Here is a 23,190-nt window from a genome sequence, read left to right as displayed (position 1 = left end):
TACTTGATGTGGTGAGCAGAATTGGTGATGGTGGGGTAGAAGCTTAACCTTTGCAAAAAAAAAAAAAAAAAGTAGGCCTATTTGATTTATAAATGTAGAGCTGCCATTTAGGAAATGTATTTGACAGGCTTTCATACTTTAAGGGCGAGTTGGTTTCTTAGTGGCAGACAGGGTATAAGGGAATACTAACCCAATGTATGGTGTGGCCTATACGGAGATGGCAATGGCAAAATTGTCTGAAAAGTCAAATAAAGATTAATCTAAAAGAAAAAAAACAAAGCAACAAAAAAGGAGCACATTTCAGTGTAAATTAGCCTACCTCATTCTCCTCCTTTTGGTGCCCTGCAGCTCTGTAATGTCCTTTTCTGGAACAGCAAGAATCTTTCTTGCATTTTGTCAAACTCCACCATTGATGTCCCCTCTGCGTCTTCTGGTACATTGAACATTCGGATATTTTTCCGCCTGGACCTACCTTCTAGGTCGAGTATTTTATTCTCGAGCCGGGTCACTTCTTTTATCAGTTTTGAAACCACTTGTTCCACATTCTGAGTACGGTCATCTACCTCACCAATGTGATTCTCCACTTCCTCAACTTTTTGATCAACTTTAGTGAGTTCAGATTTGGTTCAGTTGTTTACTCATATCTTGGCGAAAATCTCGAAACTCCTCCAGAACTTTAGCCAGGCTAGCCGCTGTGACTTGGCTTGAGCTAGCATCCTCGTGAGGTGAGCTAGAATTAACTCGGCCAACTAACTCGGTTTGCTGTTCAGTACCTTTTTTTCCGTTGCTTCCCTTGTTCTTGCTTTCGGACCCGACATTTCGACTGTGTAAAAGTAAAACGTTTTATTATTTGAGTAATTTTGGGGCGAAATATATTGATTTTTGGAGGAGCTGTGTTCTTAAGCTGCCATTCGCTGCGCTGACGTCACCGGAAACCCGGCAATGTTGTTTTTCAATTAAATAAAACATTACATTAAGCAAGCCAATCCACTTTTCCATGTTGATAAGAGCATTAAAATAAAATAAAAATGATGGAAAAAATGATTGAAGGGACATTTAGAATAGATACAAATTTGCGATTAATCGTGATTCATTTTGAGTTAACTATGACAAAAATATGATTAATAGCGATTAAATATTTTCATCGTTTGACAGCACTAATTTTAACATTAACACATTTGTAATAATACTTGTTGTCATGAACCACAACTGTTTGGGGATGTTTCTCTCAACTACATAGTTAGTTGTCATACCTAGCAATAACTTCGTTTGCAAGCAGCTTCATTGAATTTTTTTCAATTGTAAACTTAGGCAAAAAAACATGTTGCATTCTATACGACCTGATTATGTCATTCTTTAAGATACATAGCCTGTCGTCAGTTTTCTTCAATAGGCTAATTCAGATACAGTAATAGATATTTGACTGGCTTATAATTGAAATGTCCGGAAAATGAAAACTCTGCTGGTCACTTTGAAATGAAAATGAAAACGGTCACATTTTTTCTAGCGGAACCTCTGGGTTAAATGCTCATACGTTGCGCCACCAAGGTCTTGCAACGTCAGATCAGAAGCAGTTTAGTAAGCCTATCTTGTCTTCTTGTCTGCAAGTGTTCATTTTTTCCACAAAAGAGAGTAAAGCGGGTAACAAACTAATTAATATTTCAGTAATTGTAACTGTGTTACTTGATTTAAAATAATACTTCGTTACATGCTCGTTACCGCTAAAAGTAGTGGAATTACAGTGATGCATTAGCCTACTTTGTAACGCGTTACTCCAACACTGGTTGGGAGTGGAAGTTAAAAGAAAGAGCTAATTCTGATTGGCCATGGTAACAGTCACACACAAGAATATGAAGGAACTAGGTTAATTTAAAAGTAATAGCATAGCAGTTTTTACTCTAAAATGCTCCATTCTTAAAAGACCTCAAAGACCTCAATTCCTCAAAACCTCACATCTCGACTCTTGTTGGTGGAATTGTAAGGTTGCTGCTATTTTCACCACAACAGTGTCAGACAGGGAGCAAGTGAAGTTTGTTATCTTTTTGTTTGGACATTATTTTGGGAAGTCCAGAATCCAGTTGCAGAGAGAGGTGCTGAGGCTCAGCTGACCCAGTCTTTTGATCAGGTGTTAAAAGCTGAGCTAAAGTCAATGAACCACATCCTCACATGCTGTCCTTTCTCTCCAGGTGGGAACGTTTTTTTTTTAGTTGTATGGTTGCATGGTAGGCAAACTGGTGGGGGTCCAGAGCGGCTGGACATATGGCTTCCTTCTTTGAGCTGGGTTTTGTTCCTTCCTTTGTTTCTTCCTTTTAAAAGGGAGTTTTTCCTTGCCACGTCAACTTGTGCTTGCTGCAGGAGATTTAAGCCTCTGCTCAGTAAAGTGCTTTGAGACAATCTCTTAATGAATATAATATAATACTTAAAAATTAACATAATTCATAACCTCTTCTCCGTTATTATCTTTTAATCTGACATAAATTATAAATGCAAGCTATTAGTGGGCCAAGCAATCCAGCCGTGAAAACACATTTTGTTATTAAAATCACACATTTTTTTGGATGTCCTACAGAAAGGGCCCAGAGTACACAAGACTGTTTGCAATCAAAATAGTGTTCCTGAGATTTTACATCACTTCCTGTTTGGGGGCATTACCACCTTATCTAATTGTCTTGATCCAAGAAATCCACCTGTACCTAATTCTTGTGTCAGTCCCCATAGCCATCCAGGATACGCCCATGTACTTTTGTGTTCAAGGTCGGAAGACCTCATGAAAAAACGGGCATTGTCAATAAGGATAAGAAGTGATCCTTTTTCAACCATAACTTCATGTTAAATTGTTTCTCTCTTTATGACATTTAGTTTATAGTTTAGACAGCAACTTTGACATCTATATTCAACTGCACTCACTACATAATCTCAAACTTTATTTGTTGGTGTATCTCCAAAAAGACTATACAACATTAAAACATTTCTTAATGAAAAGGAAACATGCATCGCAAAAATACTTCAGTGTAACCTGTACCTATGTGGAGTGTAAATATGTCTTGCTATTACACTACCCAACAGCTACACCTACTGCTAACACTACAGAATGCATAATTCCTACGGGCACTGCACTAGTTACTCTAATTTAACAAATATGACCATGTGTCACATACACAAACTAGTGTCAGGCAGAATTCAGGTACTGCAAAGACACGCAACAACTGTTGCACATGCTCGCGAAGACTACATAGATGTAGTAGACGCGCTGTAGGATTTTATAACCTAGGCTACTTCCCCCGCAAATTGGAGATAGCATTAATGTGGCGAAGCTTCGACATGAACTTGTAAACGGAGTTGAAGTGGCTAGGGAGAGAGTGTTTGGGCTAGTTTAGAAAGTACACTCCCTTGCTCTTTGCCTTTGGACAGCGGGTGAAAAGAGGAGGGGCAATTACGAAACTGCAATCAGTTTGAAAGCATGGCCGCGTCGGAAAACCAGGCATATCTTGCCATGGAAGAGTCGGTGCGCTCGCGGGTTCCACCGATACTAACTGATTTATATCAGTTTACCATGGCTTACGCCTACTGGCGCGCAGGTCGACACAACGAGCATGCTGTTTTTGAGTTGTTCTTCCGAGACAATCCATTCCGCGGAGGTTTCTCGCTTTTTGCGGGACTGACCGACTGCCTGTTGTTCCTGCGAAACTTTCGCTTCTCCGAGAAAGGTAAAGTGTCCTTACTTGACAAACCCTCTAAAAGTATTGGTTCTACATCATCATCCTATGCTGTATACTATGTAGCTGACTGTCCAGTACTTCACTGTAATACTATGATATATGTAAGTTAGTCTATGCCTCAGTGCCAGTGTCAATTGAGCTCCTCCTTCTCCTCAAAAAGGTTGGCCTAATGATGTACAAAGGGTCGTTCATGTCATCCACGTGCCTTTAAAGTGGTTGTAAGCTACAGAACATATCAACTGTCAGGGCCTTCTTATAAGCGGTGTAACACTATCCAACTATTTTTTGGGTCACACTACCAAAACTGAAAGAAGTAGACGCAAAGAATAAACAAGATCTAGGGACCCACTTTTAAGAAATTATGGTTTAAAACGTGGCCCATATACTGTAACATTCTGCTCCCTATTTATAAGATAATGCATACACCATTGCATTTTTGAAATACACAAACACATCTGAAAGATGTACTGTATACACAAATAGAGTCTAGTCTGTAATTTAGAGCATTTGTCATTTTAAACTTGACCTCTGCAGAAGGTCAGCCCTGTCTCAAGCGTATAGAGTCCATGGAGTTTATTTAGGAAAATTGTTATTGGAGTTTATTTAGGTTAGATTAGATTGGTTTGGAACTTGAAAGTTGGTTACCAGCTAGAACTGTTCCAGTGTTAACCGTGACATCAGTGTCATTCTGGAGAGGAAACAAAACACAAGCAAAGGCTTGAAGGTAATCAATGTGCTCGGACATTTTGCTACCTTGATTATAATGGTCCCACTCAAAACTGGTGGAAACGTGGGCTGGTTCGCTAGGTGGTACCCAGGTTCAAATAATCCTGAACGGAAACAGTTTAAGGAACCATTCCATCCCTGTTGGTTGAGAAGCAGTAGCTAAGATTATTGCTATATTGACAGCAATGTCAGCACCACATCAATCTTGGGACCCTAGTTTGTCGGCAGAAGTGACCTATTCCCCCCTTGGGAGGGTTGTTTGCTGAGGAGGTGACATATCCGACAGGGACAATTTGAATGCGCGCGCCAATGAAAGTTTTCAAGTGATGGAAAACTATGTCGATCTGCATATCTGTGCTTACCGCAGGTAATCACAGCTGTAGGGATATCCTTTACCAACCTCACAAACATGAGTGTTATTGTTTTTATACAACAGTTCTATTACTAAGTTATTCACAGATTGTAAGAACACATTTGAAAAACTAATGATTCCTGGTCTCTGTCTTTCTGCCCATGGCTCAATCACAGTGAGGAGATCCTTCACCAGCCCCCACTCTGTCGTGTCATATTGACATTATATTCCTATTTCAATTAAGTGGCCTACCTTATATTTGATTGGTGATTATAGTAACAGGAACATTTTTAATGTCATGTCGTTGCAGGTTTCTGGCTGAACCGTAGCCTATTTCAGGCTGCCAAGTGATGACAGACTTGGTTCACGCCCACTTACCGTCTCTTTATTTTCATTTTTTAATTTGTATTTTTTTGTATTACTGTGAATGAGATAAAAATGTCCAGTTTGCGTGTAAAGGAGGCCCAGGAATGTTTGGCATCCATGTCAATTGTCAGTGGGCGGGACAGGGACTTCAACCTGCCGCTTTCTTCAGAGACCAGAGATCATTGTCATCGTTAGCAATGGATGTGAACTTGGATTTTGTTAGTTTTCCATTTGACTATTATATTAAACGCCTAATTATCCTGTTGCAAAGTGATTACACACACACGTGCTGTGAAATGTTTTGCTGTTGCGTAAGTGTAGCACCGTATTGTCAAAGGACAGTGACAGTGAAGGTGATGTGATGGGCCTCCCCTATTGAAAATATCATGACTCACTACTGGTCACCAGAAGCCTCATGTCATGCAAATAAATACATTTATAAGTCCACTCTCTGCCAATGACCCAATGCTCAGCTAAACAGGCTTTCAGTAACCTGTTCTTGGTGCATTGACCGCACCAAATACATCATACTTATCTGAGAGAAATGTATAATGCTGTTGCAGTAAATGCCTATTGAAAATTGAAAATAGAGCTGACTTCTCCTGCTCTCGCAAGTGGCACAGCAGTTTGTGCCTAGAGAATCTTTTTAGTTAACACATCCTGGCAGGATTGAAATGTTAGATTTAACAGTGTAAACCCCTTTTAAGACTAAAGCATTTGGGGAAAGGAAGTTCAATTTGTCTGTCTTTGATGAAATGCTCCATACTCTGCACATTCATTTTTAGGCAAACTACATCTTCATCCAGCCACTACCGATATCAATGCTCAGGAACTTTAGCCTCAACCCATGTCTCAAGTAGCTCAGTTAATGTCTGGCATGTCTGAAGTATATCAAGCTTGTAACTCTGGCTTAAGTATACTTCAAATCATTAGTGTTTGCGCCACACTGATGCTTCCGTGTGCATTTGTGTCTCCTGGGTAAAGTAGTTTTCCCACTGAAAGGGTTAAGGCATGTGTGTCTCTATTGGGCCAACAGCCAACAGCCTTCTCCTGAACCCTATGACCCCGCATGACCTTTTGTCCTATAGGGCACAAATACCAGGGCACCAAGAGTCTGCTTGCGGGTCAAGATTCAGTATGGGGTTGTGTAGGCTCATTTCTTTTTTTAACCTCATATCTATACATCCCTCAACTCCCAACTTTTTTTGAAGTAGCTTTTTTTTATTAAATGCCAGACTCTCATATTCATTTATTTGAATATCCCAATCCTAGGGAAGGGAAAACCGAGAAGGAGAATGAAGTAGGGGGAGGGTTTGATACATGCATGCCTACACACACACACACACACACACACACACACACACACAGAGAAGCAAGCACACATGTGTACTTTACCCCCTCTCCACCCCACCCCCCCACCACACACACACACTATTGACCAGATGTGCTAGCATACCAGAAGAAAAAAAACTACTTGCCTGGTATGTGACCATATGACTAAGGGCCATATATCTCTTATTAACGTGCATATAAGGGCCAATTCATCTCTTATTAACGTGCATATAAGGGCCACACATCTTCATACATTATAAACATGCTTATTTGGGGTTGATGGCAGTACCAGAATCCTATTTTTCTCTCATTTCACAATGTAATCGGGGTAATTGACTGTACTTGTATTGAAATACTTCACCAAGTGAGGACAATCGTTTAAAACTTGAATCAACATGCAAATCATTTGAATCGTTCAAGCGATGTCGTTGTCGATGATTTATTAATTCTTTGGTAAAGCAGTATACGGTACAAATTGCAATGGTGAGGTGCGTGACCTTGGTGAGAATATCTAGTCAAGGAAGAGCATGACTACCTAGCGTGTGAAGAGGGGTAGCACCTCTTCTCAAGATTCTGCAATACACTTGTGAGTTCATGATGGCTTCAATGAAGTAGGATTCCCCCACACCTTCAGCACTCATACTTTCCTGATATAAGAAGTAGTCCACTGCTGTGCTTCCCTGTGGGGACCATGCACCTCTCATTGTACTCCTCTTCCTTCAACCACCAGCCGCTGTGCTATGAATGAGTGCTCTATTTCAGTCAATACACTGGACATCTGTGCTGACAGTGCTGACTGCCTTGCGTCTTGTGGAGGTTCAGCAGTCAGTGTTCAGCAACATGCTGTGCCGTGTGGGAAATGGTAATTCATCACAGATGTATCTCAGATTGTTTTGATCTGGGATTGTTGCGAATGTCGTACAGGAAGGGGTTTTGAGTTAAACTGGATTGTTGCGGATGTCGTACGGGAAGGGGTCTTGGGTTAAACTGGATTGCTGCGGTTGTTGTACGGGAAGGGGTTTTGGGTTAAACTGGATTGTTGCAGATGTCGTACGGGAAGGGGTCTTGGGTTAAACTGGATTGTTGCGTTTGTCGTACGGGAAGGGGTCTTGGGTTAAACTGGATTGTTGCGGATGTCATACGGGATGGGGTCTTGGATGCTCCAACATCTGCTTCATGCTTCAAGATGGTAGCACTATTACAAAAACAGATTTTTAGCATGAGGATGATAAGCTTAAAGACATAATTGATAGTTTTCAGCTGACGTCAGAATGACCAGCTGGCGGGCAAAAAAGACGTTCCACAGCAGTTTAACACGGGAGTTAATACAGGAACCACCCACCTTTCAAGCTCTTTTAATATAAGTTAGTAAAATGCCAGGCAGTTGTTGCTTGGTTGGCTGTTTAAATCGGCGAGCAGACAAGCCCGGATTTATTTTTTATCGCATTTAAAACCCGCTACCGCTCCTGCCAGCTGATTAAAAAAATGTTTATTTCGCCGTGGCTGCCAGCTGATTGCACGTATATCTCGTTTCCACCGGGGCCGGGGTGGAAACTAGGTAGTAGACACGTAAACTTTTGGTAAACTTTTCTTGGAAGCACAGTAAAGTAGCCTTACTTTTGGAGCTGGAAATAAAAGCAGTCACCCTGTTCTGGTCGCCTAATTTATCAGAATAACTGCCTAAAATGGGAATAAATCAAGTAATAAAGACAAGAAACAAAGCATGAACACGATTCAAATTGGATTACCCAGCTGCTGATCTACCTAAGTAACCAAGCAAGTAGGCTAGGTATATGTGTATTTTGTCATTCAACTAGTAATACTACAATGTCAGTAGAAAATATATGGGAAGATCATTTAAGTTGTCATTCGCTAGAGAAGGTTTTCGTGCTTGTTTAACCCAGAGAATTGGGTCAAATAATAAACAACATCGTTGGGTAGGCTAACGGCTGCTAGCTTACAGCAGGTACCTCGTAACTCGCTAGCTAGTGCTATTAAATGGTACTCATCTTTGCTCTGATTATGAAGATGGTTTTTAGTTTTCACCTTCCAGACGACATCGTTGTGAACCCAACCACTTCTGAAAATGAATTAACTATCTGTGCTTTTGTAGGCTTTCAGTGTTTGAGATGTGTATGGGGACGGATTTTCTATTAGATAGATGTAAATATCTCCACACTGGAGCTCAGACAGTGACTTTAGGGAGGTTAACGAAATAAAAATGTCAGGACACCTGCAGTAAATGTAATCCCAGTTCCTAATTTGTTTTCCCTTCTGAATATTTCTGTCTGGCTATTGTGGTATGGTCTGTGGTTGATGGCAATTTGAGTAGGCATTGCTCGAAGTTTTCCACTGTTTCTCGCTGTTTCGCTGTTCTTTTTGCCCGTCAGCTAACAATTGTAGTGACGTCACTGAAAACTATCAATAGGCCTGTTACGTCTAAACTACACCAATTGATGATGTATGAAAGCATAAAGAAATTACTTTCAACGATAAACCTTTCTTTGGCATGCAGTTTAAGATCTCTTCATATTATTTATTTTGGGGAACATAAAAAATGCTGTCCATCTTTTTAAACAAGGCTACATACAGTCATTGGGGAAAAACATACATTTGAAAATGAAAGCATCATCCAGTAGTACTAGACAAAAGAAAGAATAGATCTTTTTTCTTGAATGTATCAATTCCACTTGCATTATGTTCTAGTTAATGCTGATGCCTGGGATCATTTACAGTGTGGCGTGCAGTGCAGTTTCCTATAGAGACCACCATATTAGTATGACGCTTCTCCCAAATTCCAATCCATCATAATCTGATTGAAATGAGATCATTGAAACATGATCCATTAACACATCACAATGAACTGAGTTCCCAAGAGTGGACCAGACCACACAAGGATCAAGCTTGTGTCGAGGGGAAGAAATGCATGATGTTATACCAACACTGAGAACCAGTGCTCATTTCGTGATCACATTACCAATAATGACCTGTCAAAACTCATGCAGGATGCTACACAAAAACAACTTTGAATACTTGATTGTTCTATCTTTGATTATTTTAGTCTACTGGAATTTGACTAAAATATCTTTGGTTAGACTTGCGTTATGTTTTAGCAGTGAGATTTAGGGCTCTGGTTGTAGATGCTGGTTTCTGGGTCATTAAAGCAACACTATGCAACAGATTGCCATGGCCACAAGTTTTGTGATTATCTTCAAATGCATATGGTAATGTTAAGTACAAGCCATCTAGGATATGCTCTAGATTCTGTGCTCTGGGCTGAAAAACACAGAAAAATGTAAGAGGCTTTTACTGCTCAACATTGCAACTGTATCACCTAAAGACATCAGTTTGCATCACCAAGCTTTTACCAGTGGCAACTGGGCCTTTGACGGTGTTAGCTAGGGTTTCACATGACTTTAGGAAGTTAGCTGACTAGTTTCAGACCAAAACTCCTTACTGCTGCTTTGAGGCAATATAGTTTCTAAATGAGGATGAACGAGGATGGTAAGGTGGGTGGTCAGGTCCTGGCATATCAGAATTCACAACATGGCCTACAGGCAAGCATCAAACAGACTTATTTAGACTCATCTTACGGTCAAGCATACATAAGCTTTGTGCCCCTTTGGTGTTAGGTGTTATAATTTATCAGTTTTTTAACATATTAATATTGATGTCTATTTTTAATGTGTGTGTTTACAGATATAGAATATCTGCGGACAGTTCTTCCTCCAGCTACCGATCCTGCCTTTTTCTCCTTTCTGACATCTCTGGACTGCTCTGCTGTCTCCATAAGTTCTATTCCTGAGGGTACCACTGTGTTCGCTAGGGTGAGTCAATGACTACTTTTTATTATTTAATCTGAAATTTAGATCCATTTGTCCAAGTCTCAGCTACTCTCAATGAACTCAATCTTATTCTGCTATAGTCGCCAACTCTTGTACAAGACGTGTGCTTGCTTTTTCACTTCTCAAATCTGAAAATTTTCTTAACAATAGGTATAATACAATGTGCTTTTTCTTTCATCCGTCTTACTCACATTACCATGGCTATCTCTTGCATATTGTTCTTCTATCCAGGGCCCGTATTCACAAAGGATTTTATCTTACCGCTAAGACTTTTCTTAAATCGTACTAAATGTTCCCAGCGAAAGGTTTTCTCCTAAATCTATTCTTAAAGCTGTTGGACCAACTGCAATAAGAATACCCGTATGATTCGGTAAGCACTGTTGCAGTTCTCCAAGGTAATTATTACTTTACCACGGCCAGAAAATATAAAGAGGACAATTCCAAAAATAAACACTTCATAAGTTTAAAATTTCGGGGGGTGGGCGGTCATGTGGAGGATGCTGCTGCTTTAATAGTATTTTATTATTATTCAATTATACCGGTATATTATATTATATAGATAGAACAAGATATTTACAGTTGGTTTATTAAAAATGCTTTTCAGTAAAAGTCAATAACAATAACTCCAATAACAAATTATATATATATGCCTGCTTTGCACACTGTGCACAAGGCTTCCCATTTGTCTCGACCTGGTCTGAAAGCCGGGAAACACTTTTGTAATTCGTCGGTAAACGAGCACTTGCGCTTCGGCATGTTGCTTGCGTATGACTGACAGTCACGTTGTCTACGTTCTGATTAATAGGGCTGACAGCATAGGGGCGGGGATTAGGCTACGTCACACGCAGCGCCGTGGGCAGTGCCCTAGTGCATGTAAATGTAATGGTCCAAAGAAGGTAATTTTAAAAACCAGGACATTTCCTCACTTTCTAAAAATAACCCGGGACACCCGGGACAGGACGTGAAATACGGACATGTCCCGGGAAATACGGACGTATGGTCACCCTAATTAATGTATCAGGTTATAGATAGATAGGGACAAATATTCATTCACACTCAGTCTTCCATAACAATAAAGTAACTGTAGCCTATTAAACAGGATGCTAGGGAATGCAATCTTCTGCAAGTGTTTAACATGCCTGGTCTTGTGCCAGTTAACCTGGCTAGGAACTATCCTAGCTATCTCTAGCTGAGGGTACCATCTTAACAGTTGGTAGTTGGTAACATATGTTAATATGAACTTGTGTTAATGAACTGCACGGGTACCCTGAGATAAGTACATTTTCCTGTTATAATTTCATGCAAATTGAACTCTGCGGTTTTAAACCATTGCCACAGCACTGCAACTGCTCTTACTAAAGTAATTAACGATCTCAGACTAAATTTGGATACAAATAAGGTTTCAATCCTTGTCTTCTTAGGCATAAGCGCAGCATTTGATACCATTGATCATGACATCCTAATTAATCGTCTTGAAAAGTTAGTTGGGCTTTCTGACTCTGTGTTAAACTGGTTCAGAACATAAATCAAAGGGAGAAAGTTATACGTCAGGCATGGAGATCACGTGTCTAAGAAACATGACATCTGCTTTGGGGTTGCACAAGGGTGCTGCCTTGGTACATTATCATTCTCACAATGCATGCTGCCACTTGGGGACATCATTAGAAAACACAATGTATGTTTCCATAGTTATGCAGATGTCAGATAAATAAATGAGTGCTGTACTCAGCCTACCCACATTCTAACCTTAGTCTCTGTAACTGAAAACACAGCTGTATCTCTTACTTTACCTCAGTGAGCCAGCAAAGCCTCTCTGTATGTCCTGTGTCATGTCTGAAATAAAAACATCTTTCTCTTCTGGGCTGATGAACACTGATGGTGTTTGTATGTCCTGTGTCATGTCTGAAATAAAAACATCTTTCTCTTCTGGGCTGATGAACACTGATGGTGTTTGTATGTCCTGTGTCATGTCTATCTTTCTCTTCTGGGCTGATGAACACTGAATGAACACTGATGGTGTTTGCATGTCAATGTTTTCAGGTTCCTCTGCTAGAAGTTTCTGGTCCCCTCGCTGTCGTCCAACTTTTGGAGACCAGCCTTCTATGTTTGGTCAACTATGCCAGGTACACTTGTAATAAGTCAATAAGTGCACATTTCAATTAATCCTTTTGAGTACCCTTTTAAGACCAATGACCGGGCATGGATTAGAGTTATTTCAGACCAAGCTGGTCACCATGGGTTATACCCAGGGACCGCACAACAGATAACCAAGATGAGCGCTTAGAACAATCATGGATGTCATTCACGTATCGATGTTACACAATTTAGATGGATGATTGTCATATCATTGTCAACAGGCTGAAAGTGCATGCAGACCTCAGATATGTGCAACTGCAAGCGAAGCATTTGTCCTGTGCATTTGTTTGCTTGCAGCCTGGTTTGCAGTAATGCTGCACGTTTCCGGCTGGCTGCAGGCTCCAAGCTAAAGCTGATCGAGATGGGCCTCAGGAGAGCCCAAGGGCCAGATGGAGGTCTCTCTGCGTCACGGTACTCTCACATTGGAGGTGACGGGCATGTTCACTTTCGTTCAGCTGTTAACTCAATGACAAATTCTTACTGATGTTTTCTGATTATAATTAAACTACTAGTATACTCCACCCCTATGTTATCTCACTCATATGTGCCTGTTGCCCCTGTTCTCATCAGGTTTTGACACGACCTCAAATGTAATGGCTGGTCTGCTGTTCGGTGTCCCTGTGTCTGGAACTATGGCTCATTCTTATGTCACTTCTTTTTCTTCTTTAAAAGAGGTGTCGCCTCAGGTAAGTTACTAAAGGCAAAGCAAAAACAGAGAACATCTGCTTAATCCTCTTTAAGTGGTCGCCTCACACAGAGAACATCTGTTTAGTCCTCTTTCAGAGAACATCTGTTTAGTCCTCTATAAGTGGTTGCCTCACACAGAGAACATCTGTTTAGTCCTCTATAAGTGGTCGCCTCACACAGAGAACATCTGTTTTAAAGTCTAAAACATTTTTTTAAATCTGTTTGCTTTTTTATTATTTTTTTACATGAAGTGATCGAAATCCGTGCTGTATAATGTGTGCATTAGTGTGCGTAATTATGTAACTAAGTAATGGACAATTACATTAGTTTGCAAGCATTAATTAAGCAATAAGCACCAAGAGGCCGTGCTTTGCGCTGATTGTAGAACAGGTAAGGGGAGTTGTTAGGCACGATGCGAAGAGCTAAAATCAGCGCAAGGCACGGACTCGCGGGGCTTATTGCTTTTCTAAAACTGTCACTACAAATATTTGATTTGGTTTTATTAAATAAAAACAATTCAATTTAAGAAACAATAGTTTAATGATAAACCGTCATTCTTCCGCCACTAGTACAAAGTGCTTATATATTCACATTAATTTGTATATCGCCATTAATAGTGCAATTGTTGAAATAGTTTTCAAATGGGCTCCTCTTTGCTGGTGCAGCGACGGGTATCCTGATTTTGACGCTTCAGTGTCCCAGATGAAATGCGCTATATGAATAAAATTGCCTTGCCTTGCCATTCGCTGCGCAGTAATATGGAATGTTATCATAGAATGATATTAGGACAACTTGAAAGGTTGTGCTGGATTTTACAACGGCTTTTAGCCAATCACAATCAAGGATTGGAACAATCAGTTTTAGAAATACGTTTAATGAATGAAAAAGGTAGTCAAAATCTAGAAACAGGCAGGGTTCAGCACAAATCAGGCAAGAATCACTGAGTCAGAAGTACGTAATATAATACAGCAGGCAGAGAATGTGCAAAATTCAATTTCCATTTTTATTTCTATAGCCCAAAACAATAAATGTATTTATTTAGCCCAAACAATAATTTTATTTATATAGCCCAAACAATAATTTTATTTATATAGCTCAAAACAATCAAATTGTCTTCAGGTGATTTACAGAGCCCAGGGCCTGAACCCCCCGGAGCAAGCACAAAGGTGTCATGGGGAAGGAAAAACTCATGTGGGGGTCAGGTAGAGAGGTAGAGATAAAAGGAGGGGGGAATGCTGGATCTATCTGCGTGACGAAAAAAAATTTAAATAGGTATTTTGGAGGAATGTCATCTATGCTGTAGACAAGTAACCAAATAATAAACGGGATTATGTATAGGCCAGCAGTCATTTTTAGAAAACAATCTAGCTTTTACATTTCCTTGCAAGTCGCTTTGAATAAAAGCATCTGTTAAATGACTACATGTAAATGTATTGATAACAAATGCAATACATTGAGTCCACCTTAATCATTTTCTACAATAATGATATGCTATGGTGTTCTTATAACACTGTCATATAATTATGAGTGCTTTGTTCTCCGCATCGCCGACACTACAAAAACGTACCGCTCGCAAAGAAGCGTAAGACAGTCAATGTTCGACTGTGATGTTTGCAATAAATGACTCAAGAATGTCTTGTAAATTAATTATTCCTTGTCGGCTGAATCGGTACTGCTCATACAAGAACTCATCATGATGGAATAATGGATCTTGCCGATCGCAAAGTAATCTCTCCCTACGCTAATCTAACTAATATCTGTCAATGGGATTCCTCCCTTTTCCGGGGGTGTGGCAAGCTTATCCAGCTACACTTAGGTTAGCCTGCGTTGGAGCAGGTAAGTGCTAATTGATATGTTACTATGGTGATTTATCGAAAGTTGCTTCCAAGAACCAAAAAGAGGGTCGTTTTTTTATTTTAGCCTGAAAAATTGCTCGCTAAACAATTTAGCGAGCTACTCCGAATAGGGCCCTAGTCTGTCATGGAAGTCGCTCCGAGAAATAACAACAAAGTTTGTTTGTTTGTTTGACTTTTTTTGCTTAGATTTTTAAAAAGATACAGAGATATACACACTGTGCAATGTAAAAAAAAACGTTATTGTAACTGAAAAATACGTCTGAGGGTATTTGCGAGGTGTATGAGCCAGTTATCTAATGGGATTATGTATGGTCCATTATCTGAAAATAAATCTAGTTGCGTGTCAAAGGCAAACATTTCAGTGCGTATTCTGTGGCTCTGGACGAGAGTACTGACATAAATGATAATACTTAGCATGTGTACCACAGCCAAGGATGTATTTGAGCAACTGTGTGACGCAATGAGCATGCCGGTCTGTCATACAAGTTGCTCCTAGGAATAATACATTTATTTTATAAAATAAAATGATTCAGATTTTTGTTGAAACAGTATTCAGTTTTGTGCTCTGTTTTGTTTGTTTGCAGCCTTGTTACCAACTATTCAAAAGTGGTGCATTACAGCATTTGCTTTGAAATGTTGGAAAATTATAGATGTAGTTGTCGACGAAGACATTATCCCAATATTAATGCTGTATATGGAAGTCATGGGCTATCAATTGGACAAAGAAATCCTAAAGAGCAACTTTAACAAACACCTTTATCCAAAGAGCATCTTGCATCTTGAATTGAAACTCAGGTCAGCTACTTGTTATTCAACAACACTAACCATTGTACCACTGATCACACATGGTAGATTTGCCAATTCAAAAGTGGTATCTACAGTATTGTGATGGGCAAGCCAACAGATTAAAAAAATCTGGCCCACCAATGGCCAGACTGGACGCGCATCGGTCTCCAAGTAATTTGAGTTTGAGACCCCTGCATTAGAGGTATCAGTTTTTTGTGTATGGAAGGCAGTGGTAAAAGCAGAACACAGGACCAAAACAGATACATTTACCAACAGATCTACCCTTGCAAAAAATGTGAGCAGACATTGAAAACCATTGAACACTTACAAGGTAGTAATGTACATACCTGTTTAGGGTTTAAGGGATTCCTAATGGGAGTCAGTGGACTCAGGCATGGTATCCATCATCTTCCAGCAGTAGGCCTCTGTGGCTTTCACCTCAGAATACCTGACTAATTTTGCTCTCTGACAAAATTTCGATTCTTTAAATTCCTATCACATTGGAATTTTGCATACGGACACACACACACACCATAACAGACACACTCACACACACCATAACAGACACACACACACGATAACAGACACACACACACACACACGATAACAGACACACACACACACACACCATAACAGACACACACACACCATAACAGTTACACATACACACACCATAACAGACACACACACACACACACACACCATAACAGACACACACACACACACACCATAACAGACACACACACACACACCATAACAGACAGACACACACACGCACACACCATAACAGACACACACACACACACACACACACCATAACAGACACACACACACACACACACACACCATTGCAGACACACACACACACACACCATTACAGACACACACACAGACCTGTGGAGACCTGCTGGTGTAAAGTCTACATACAAATAATTGTCTCTGACTCTTTTGCTTTCTCATTTATTTCTATGTGTACATCATTGCATGACCTGCATCTTTGTCCCTGCAGGTGATGATGCCTTCAGGTGGTGGTGAAAGAGTTGACTTTGTCACCTTAACGAAAGGTTGGCTGAGGCGTGTGTGTCAACTGCTAGATGTGAAGTCAGAGCATATACATGAGGGCGAGCTTGCTGCCTTTCTTTCTTTTGGCCTTGCTTATCCTCTCAACTTCCTACCTGTGATTGACACATACAGTGTAAAAAGGTATTCCTTACTCTTCAAACTTAACAGTATGTGTTTATTGTGAGATCAGGTAGTGTTTGCCTTCATGTAGAACCAAGGCTTTGAACCGGTTCACGGAACGAAAACGAAAACCAGAAACTTTTGATGTTTTGCTAGGAACAGAAACGAAACCAGAAACTTTCAAAAAAAAATATGTTCCGGATCAGAATCGTTTACCTAAAATAATGGTAACCGGTTAATAACGTTATTTTTTCGCTCTTTCACAAGATTCCTAAATGCAATATGATTGGTGATGTTCTCTTCCGGTCGTTAACTTAGATACTAGAGAACCGTGCCGCGCACCGCCAGCTGGTAGCCTTATCGGATCAAATCTATGCACAAGCTGTAGCCACCAGTCTCTCAAACTCAATCTTAAGAAGAGGTAAATATTGTACCAAGTATCTCACACATGTTTGTTTTAAATAGGAATTCTATAAGATAGGCTACGAATTTCCAATACATTGTTGTAAAAATCTGCAGGGTCAAGTTAATGAAATTATAGCTAAGTTGGACAGTTAGCATTGGCAGTAGACTACCTTGCTATTGCCCAGCATAACCGACCCTAGTTTGTTAAGTCTTTATTTAAAACGTAGGCTAATACGGTAGTTCTCATATTTGGAATTTTAACTTTTTTGTTCAGATGGGAAGACATTGCGAGAATCCTATGCGGCAGAATTATTCATTTGACCCCGCGACTAACAAATACAAATACAACATTGAGGGATGTATGTTTTTTGTTCTAACCGGTTCAGGAACGTCAATTTTAGGGTTGGAACGAAAACCGGAAACGTTAAAATACTGTTTCTGATCGGAACGAACCAATTGGGAAAAAAATCTGGTTCAAAGCCCTGTGTAGAACTAACCAAATCCAGAGCTTCCATCAAAATGAGGAAGTTAGCTATCTTGTAGGCTCAATATGATGCATAAAAAACCTTGGCGTTACAAGGAATATTTCTAGCCTGGGCCCTATTTTCCCAACGTTTTGGGTCCAGTCATTTTCTACAGAAACTTAAAATAGTAATTTTCTACAGTTTCTTTAGAGTTATTGGGGTAAACAGACACGGGTATATCTCTGTTTTGAGGACGGTAACGGCTGGCGGAAATGGGAGCATATGCGCACTGTTGCTCAAGCAATAAAGCGAGCGGTAAAGGTGTGATCAAAGACACTAAGGGCCTGATTTACTAATATGCGAGCGCTGCCTAATCTGCGTTCGCAAATTAACGCACAGTGTTTTTGCGCTTTTTCCGTGGTAATTATCAAGACAGATCTGCGCTGGGCAAACTGTGCTCACTCCGCCCTTTAAAGAGCCTGATTTACTAACATTGATTTGCGAACCCATCTTAATCAGCGCCTTTGCCAGGCGCACATTAACGCACGGTGTTTCCCCGCATTTTCTGTGATATTTATCAAGCCAGATACGCGCTGGGCAATCATTATTTAGCGCACCATTAAAAGACTGGAGAACTTGCCAGCAAGTTACTCCCACCATGGAGATTCGAGGAAGAAAAAACTAAGGTTCAGCGAAAAGATAGCGAGATAGATATATTGGTTCACGTTCGCTCAATCACTGAACCTGATTCAATGGGTTATATTGTTGTTTTGCCCGCCATCACCTACAGCGAGATGTTTAAAAGAACACGATTATAAATAATATGCTATTGGTGGCATTAATGCATAAACTGTCTATTATAACAATAAACTGTCTATTATAACAATATATACATGGCGAGATTAATACGTTCTACAAGGGACATGGGTTCACTACAATATATCCCCACTGAAACAAATACACTTACCAATGAGCCAGTCGTCTCCAAAATCACCGTTGCTCAATCATGGATAGATGCACTATTCCGGAAGATAAAACTGTCATGGACAGACCACTACCACGTAAGTAATGGTCATGTTGGCATCAGTGTTGTTTTCGTCAGGTAAGACGAAAACGAAAATGACGTCGTCAGACCCCTTTTTTCCATGACGAAAATGAGACTAAGACGAACGTCACCAAAGCCATATAAAGAATAAAATGTGACGAAAAATTTAGACATTTTCGTCAGACGAGAACTAGACGAGATTCAATTGTTAGTGAGTGGACGAACAAAGTTTCAAAACATGCTTTTTTTCCGCCAACTATAATATGCGTGCAATGTCAATCAAGAGCTCAGACATCAGAAATGGAGCCAGCTGCTTGTCCTAACAGTCACGCCCCCATCACACACTAAAAGCCTCGCTCACGCGCAGCTGCCGTACGGCTGTACGCACTGTGCGTACCTTCTGCTACGTGAGAAGAAGAAAGAGAGAGAGAGTCTGCAATCATGCGCTGAGCCTGGCCAGTGCACAAAGCACAAACAAACGAATAGTGCTTAAAGTACAAACAAACGCTTACAAAAGTTATCTGACACACGCTGTTCCCAGCACGACGCATGCATTGCCACTGTAATTCAATAGCCTACTATGAACGCATATTACAATAGGTAAACTGCAGACAGAGGGGCGCGCAAAAAAAACGCGGTACTACGATCTCCCTGTCCAAATGAATGGAGTCATTTGACTTTATGATCAGCATATTCAGGGTTTGCTTCAGTATCTTACACCCCTCCTCCTAATCCGACAATGTATGGCAGCAAATAAAATCGGTGTACGGACAACTAATGGCCGTTGAGTATGCAGAGCTGGAGCTGTGGAAACAGCTAAATGAGTTACAGCCAAATCGCAGTGATCCTTGTCAAGCCCTGGAAAGTTCGGCACATTTCCACCCAAACATTCATTGAGTCTTGTTGACAATGCCCGTTTAAACAACGTCTGCTGAGCGGTCATTAAGTACAATCTTAAGACATATCTACGAAGTAGGCTACGATGACTGACAAAAGACTGACCGGACTTGCTCTCATGAATATTCACACAGATTTGGAAATCGACAGTGAAAAAGTAAAAAAACAATATGCAGAAGGAGAATTTACTTAAATTGTAAGGGCAATACGTTTAGGCTGTAACCCATTATCTGCGCGTGAGTGTTAATGTGCACGGTTTTTTTTGGGGGGGGGGGGGCATTACGGAGCAAATCTCCCGACTATTGCGCCCGTCATGGTTAAAAATAGCTTGCAACGCCAACACGAACAGTGGGAGAAGGGAAGGGGTAACATAAAGTTCTTAGAATTTTAATACAACAATTTTGCCAGCGAATACAAAGTTCTAATACTTTGCCGGCGAATACAAAGGTTATAAAGTTCTAATATTTCGAGAGCGATTTTAATGTTGAAACCGACTTAGTTGACCACACGCAAGTTAACGCAGTTAAACGAAAGCTAAAATAATGTGCTGATTCATTGCCGTTGCATCACCTCAAGCAAAGGTGCAGAGAACATCTAGGGAGGAAGAAACAACAGCCACAACAGCAGCTACACCAAGGGCATGTTGCAGTAGGTGGCTCATTGTATTTTGTGTAACACATGTATTCAAAACATCAAGCCTTTCGCCCACTACACTTTCATGCTCCGGTAAGTTTTTTTCCTTTGCTCTCGCACGCCCCCTTCAGTGAAGCAGAGGTAATGTTTGCCTTCCCTTAGTTTTTTTCAATGCGGTTTTTTGTCAGATCAGTAAGACTATAGTATGATAAGCTTTTGAATATCCATGCTGTAGTGTTAGTTGGACAATATTTATCTATCATATAGGTGTCATTTCAAAGCTTAATTTAGATTTTTTTAGTAGACCTAATGCAGCGCTTCTTATGAGGTTAAATTAATTCATCTGAAGTACATTTTTAATAGCCAACTCTTGAATGTGCTTTAAAAAATTGTGGTCATGCAAAAGTAAATGAAATAATGAATGTATAGTTAAGGAGGGCCTTTAAGGATGCCTGGGTATAGCATACAGCGCGTGTTGCGGCAGTCACCAGCCAATTGGGCAATATTGGTTGATTTCTTTTAATCCATTCTGAGAGTGATTAACATAATATTAAAATCATAGGCAAAGATTGTTTAGATCAAACAATGTCAGAGTAGGTCTGAAATGGCAGGTTTAATTTTGGCCGGTAAAAAATATGATTGGCTGGTAAAAAATATGATTGGCTGGTAAAAAATTTCATCTACCAGCCAAAAAGTTAATTTCCAGCCCTGCTTGTACGTGCAGTACGGGGACAGGGAGCCGAGTCGAACGACGGTCACGGAGACGAAGCCACGACCACAACTTCATGCTGCGGCTTCAAACTCACAGGAAAAAAATACCACAAACCTCAAAAGGCACCTGAAGGCCAGTGTGTTTCATTATGATAAATGTATTGGCCTATTAAATAAATACACGCATCTTATGTATATTTGATTTTTGACTAAAACCTTTTGAGTTTTCGTCGGACTAAAACTAGACTAAAACCTTTGGAGTTTTCGTCGGACTAAAACAAGACTAAAACCTTTTGAGTTTTCGTCAGACTAAAACTAGACTAAAACTTTCAAAGATAGAAATGACTAAAATGGGACTAAAACTAAGAAGCATTTCGTCAAAAAGACTAAGACTAAAACTAAATCTAAAATGCCTGCCAAAAACAACACTGGTTGGCATCACATATGACCTGGACATTCATTGAATATGTGTGCTTTCTGTTTCGGTTAACGTGTTCGTGGATTGAAAGTGGGACTGTTTGCATGTGGGTGCGATCAATTTCTCCAATTACGTTAGGAAAGTTTAATTTCATATATATGAATATATGAATTATACGAGTTGAAAAAAATATTTCTGTTCGCTGTCTCTGTCTGTGTCTTTACCTTGCTGCTGCCATATCAACGTTTTCAGACTCAGTGGAAATGCGCTTCCTGGTTAAGACGTGCTTTTATGAGGCGTAGAATTGGCCGGCAAATCAGAGATGTGTGCTCGCTGGGCAGTTTAGTAAATACCACGCAGTTCATCATTAGGCGCACTCCTCCCATTAAATAGCGCTTCACGCCTACGTTACCACCCACGATTCCGAACCATCCCACCTGTTTGCAGGTACACACCCTCAAAGCGTTAATATGCGACTCTACTCAAATGCGCCCCCTTAGTAAATACCGTTTTATGTTTACGACCGCTATTTTACGCCAGAAATGGGCGCAATTCTGTTAGTAAATCAGGCCCTAAGAGGCGAAGTTCATTAGTGAAAGGTTTGGTTAAAGCCCACCAATAGCATTGTCGAGCAATCCCTTTAAACTCAATGCATCAAATGAGATTATAATGTAAGAAGATGCCAATATCGTTGTGGATTTTGGACAAGTTAAAAAAAAAAAAAACTGTGGTGTTTCTTTTTGTTGTTCCAAACTAATACATTTCTTGAAACTTGTAGCTTGTCAAAACTGTTTGAAAATGCCTTACCACATCCCACACTTTTTTTTTATGGTTAATCGGGATTGCCTGTGAACCTGTCCAAAGATGAAGCGTTTCACTGCTTTAGATTTCATGACTACTGTTATTGTAGATGGATATGGCAAATCTCAGAATTTAAGAATGTAAAATGCCCAAACATGTGAGATGTGATAGGCTACATATTCAATTTAATAATCTAAATTCATGTAATGGAACACATTTGCAAATTTTGAGCTAGGTACTGAAACAAAAAATATCGAGCTTAGAGCTTTGCTGAAATGTTAAACGTGCCAGTGGCCATTTTGGCTCAAGTGGTGAGACTTGTGGGAGCAGAAGAGGTCAGCTCTATTTTCTATGGACATAAACGTTTTTGGATGTATGCTACTTTTACTTCTTTCCCTAATAGCATAGGTTACATGGGCAACTGTGTGGTGATGTGAAATAATGATTCAAAGCTTTTCGGCTACTGCAACAGTATGTGTGGGTTTGTCTCAGGGAGCTATGCTATTCAAGGTGGATTAAAATGTTATCCTTAATTGCTTCAAATTAGTATTTTTTTATTTGAAACAAAAGTTTGTAAAATTGTTCTGCTCAGGAACAACAGACATAAAAAAAAAGCTACAGTTGTGCTGTGTTTGTCTCACAACCCCTTAAAAGCAGCGGTCAGCCTAGCCTACATGTTACAGTTTAGCCTAGAATGATTTTTAAAAATGGATTTTGTCTGTCTGTTTTTGTCTGTCATTATAGTGTTTAAATATACCCTTTTCAAGCGTTCAAGCATTCAAAGGACCACATAAATGTATGGCTTACCAGTAGGTCTTGTTGAGGTCAT

The 23,190-nt window shown here is 40.0% G+C and overlaps 1 protein-coding gene across 1 annotated transcript in view; it reads left to right on the top strand.

The window, feature by feature from the left end:
• The first annotated feature begins 3,371 nt into the window (after positions 1 to 3,371).
• The window catches only part of naprt (nicotinate phosphoribosyltransferase), a 28,864-nt gene continuing 9,045 nt past the window's right edge, over positions 3,372 to 23,190 (top strand). Inside the window, exons 1-6 of the mRNA XM_080832291.1 lie at positions 3,372 to 3,707; positions 10,195 to 10,322; positions 12,381 to 12,463; positions 12,774 to 12,904; positions 13,047 to 13,162; positions 16,815 to 17,008. Coding sequence (XP_080688417.1) covers positions 3,461 to 3,707; positions 10,195 to 10,322; positions 12,381 to 12,463; positions 12,774 to 12,904; positions 13,047 to 13,162; positions 16,815 to 17,008 — 899 coding nt within the window. The 5' untranslated portion in view covers positions 3,372 to 3,460. The remainder of the gene's footprint in view (positions 3,708 to 10,194; positions 10,323 to 12,380; positions 12,464 to 12,773; positions 12,905 to 13,046; positions 13,163 to 16,814; positions 17,009 to 23,190) is intronic.

This window comes from Sprattus sprattus, assembly GCF_963457725.1.
Source record: "Sprattus sprattus genome assembly, chromosome: 2".
Taxonomy (NCBI): Eukaryota; Metazoa; Chordata; class Actinopteri; order Clupeiformes; family Clupeidae; genus Sprattus; species Sprattus sprattus.
The sequence above is the reverse complement of the archived record's forward strand: the minus strand, read 5'-3'. Positions and strand labels throughout refer to the sequence as shown.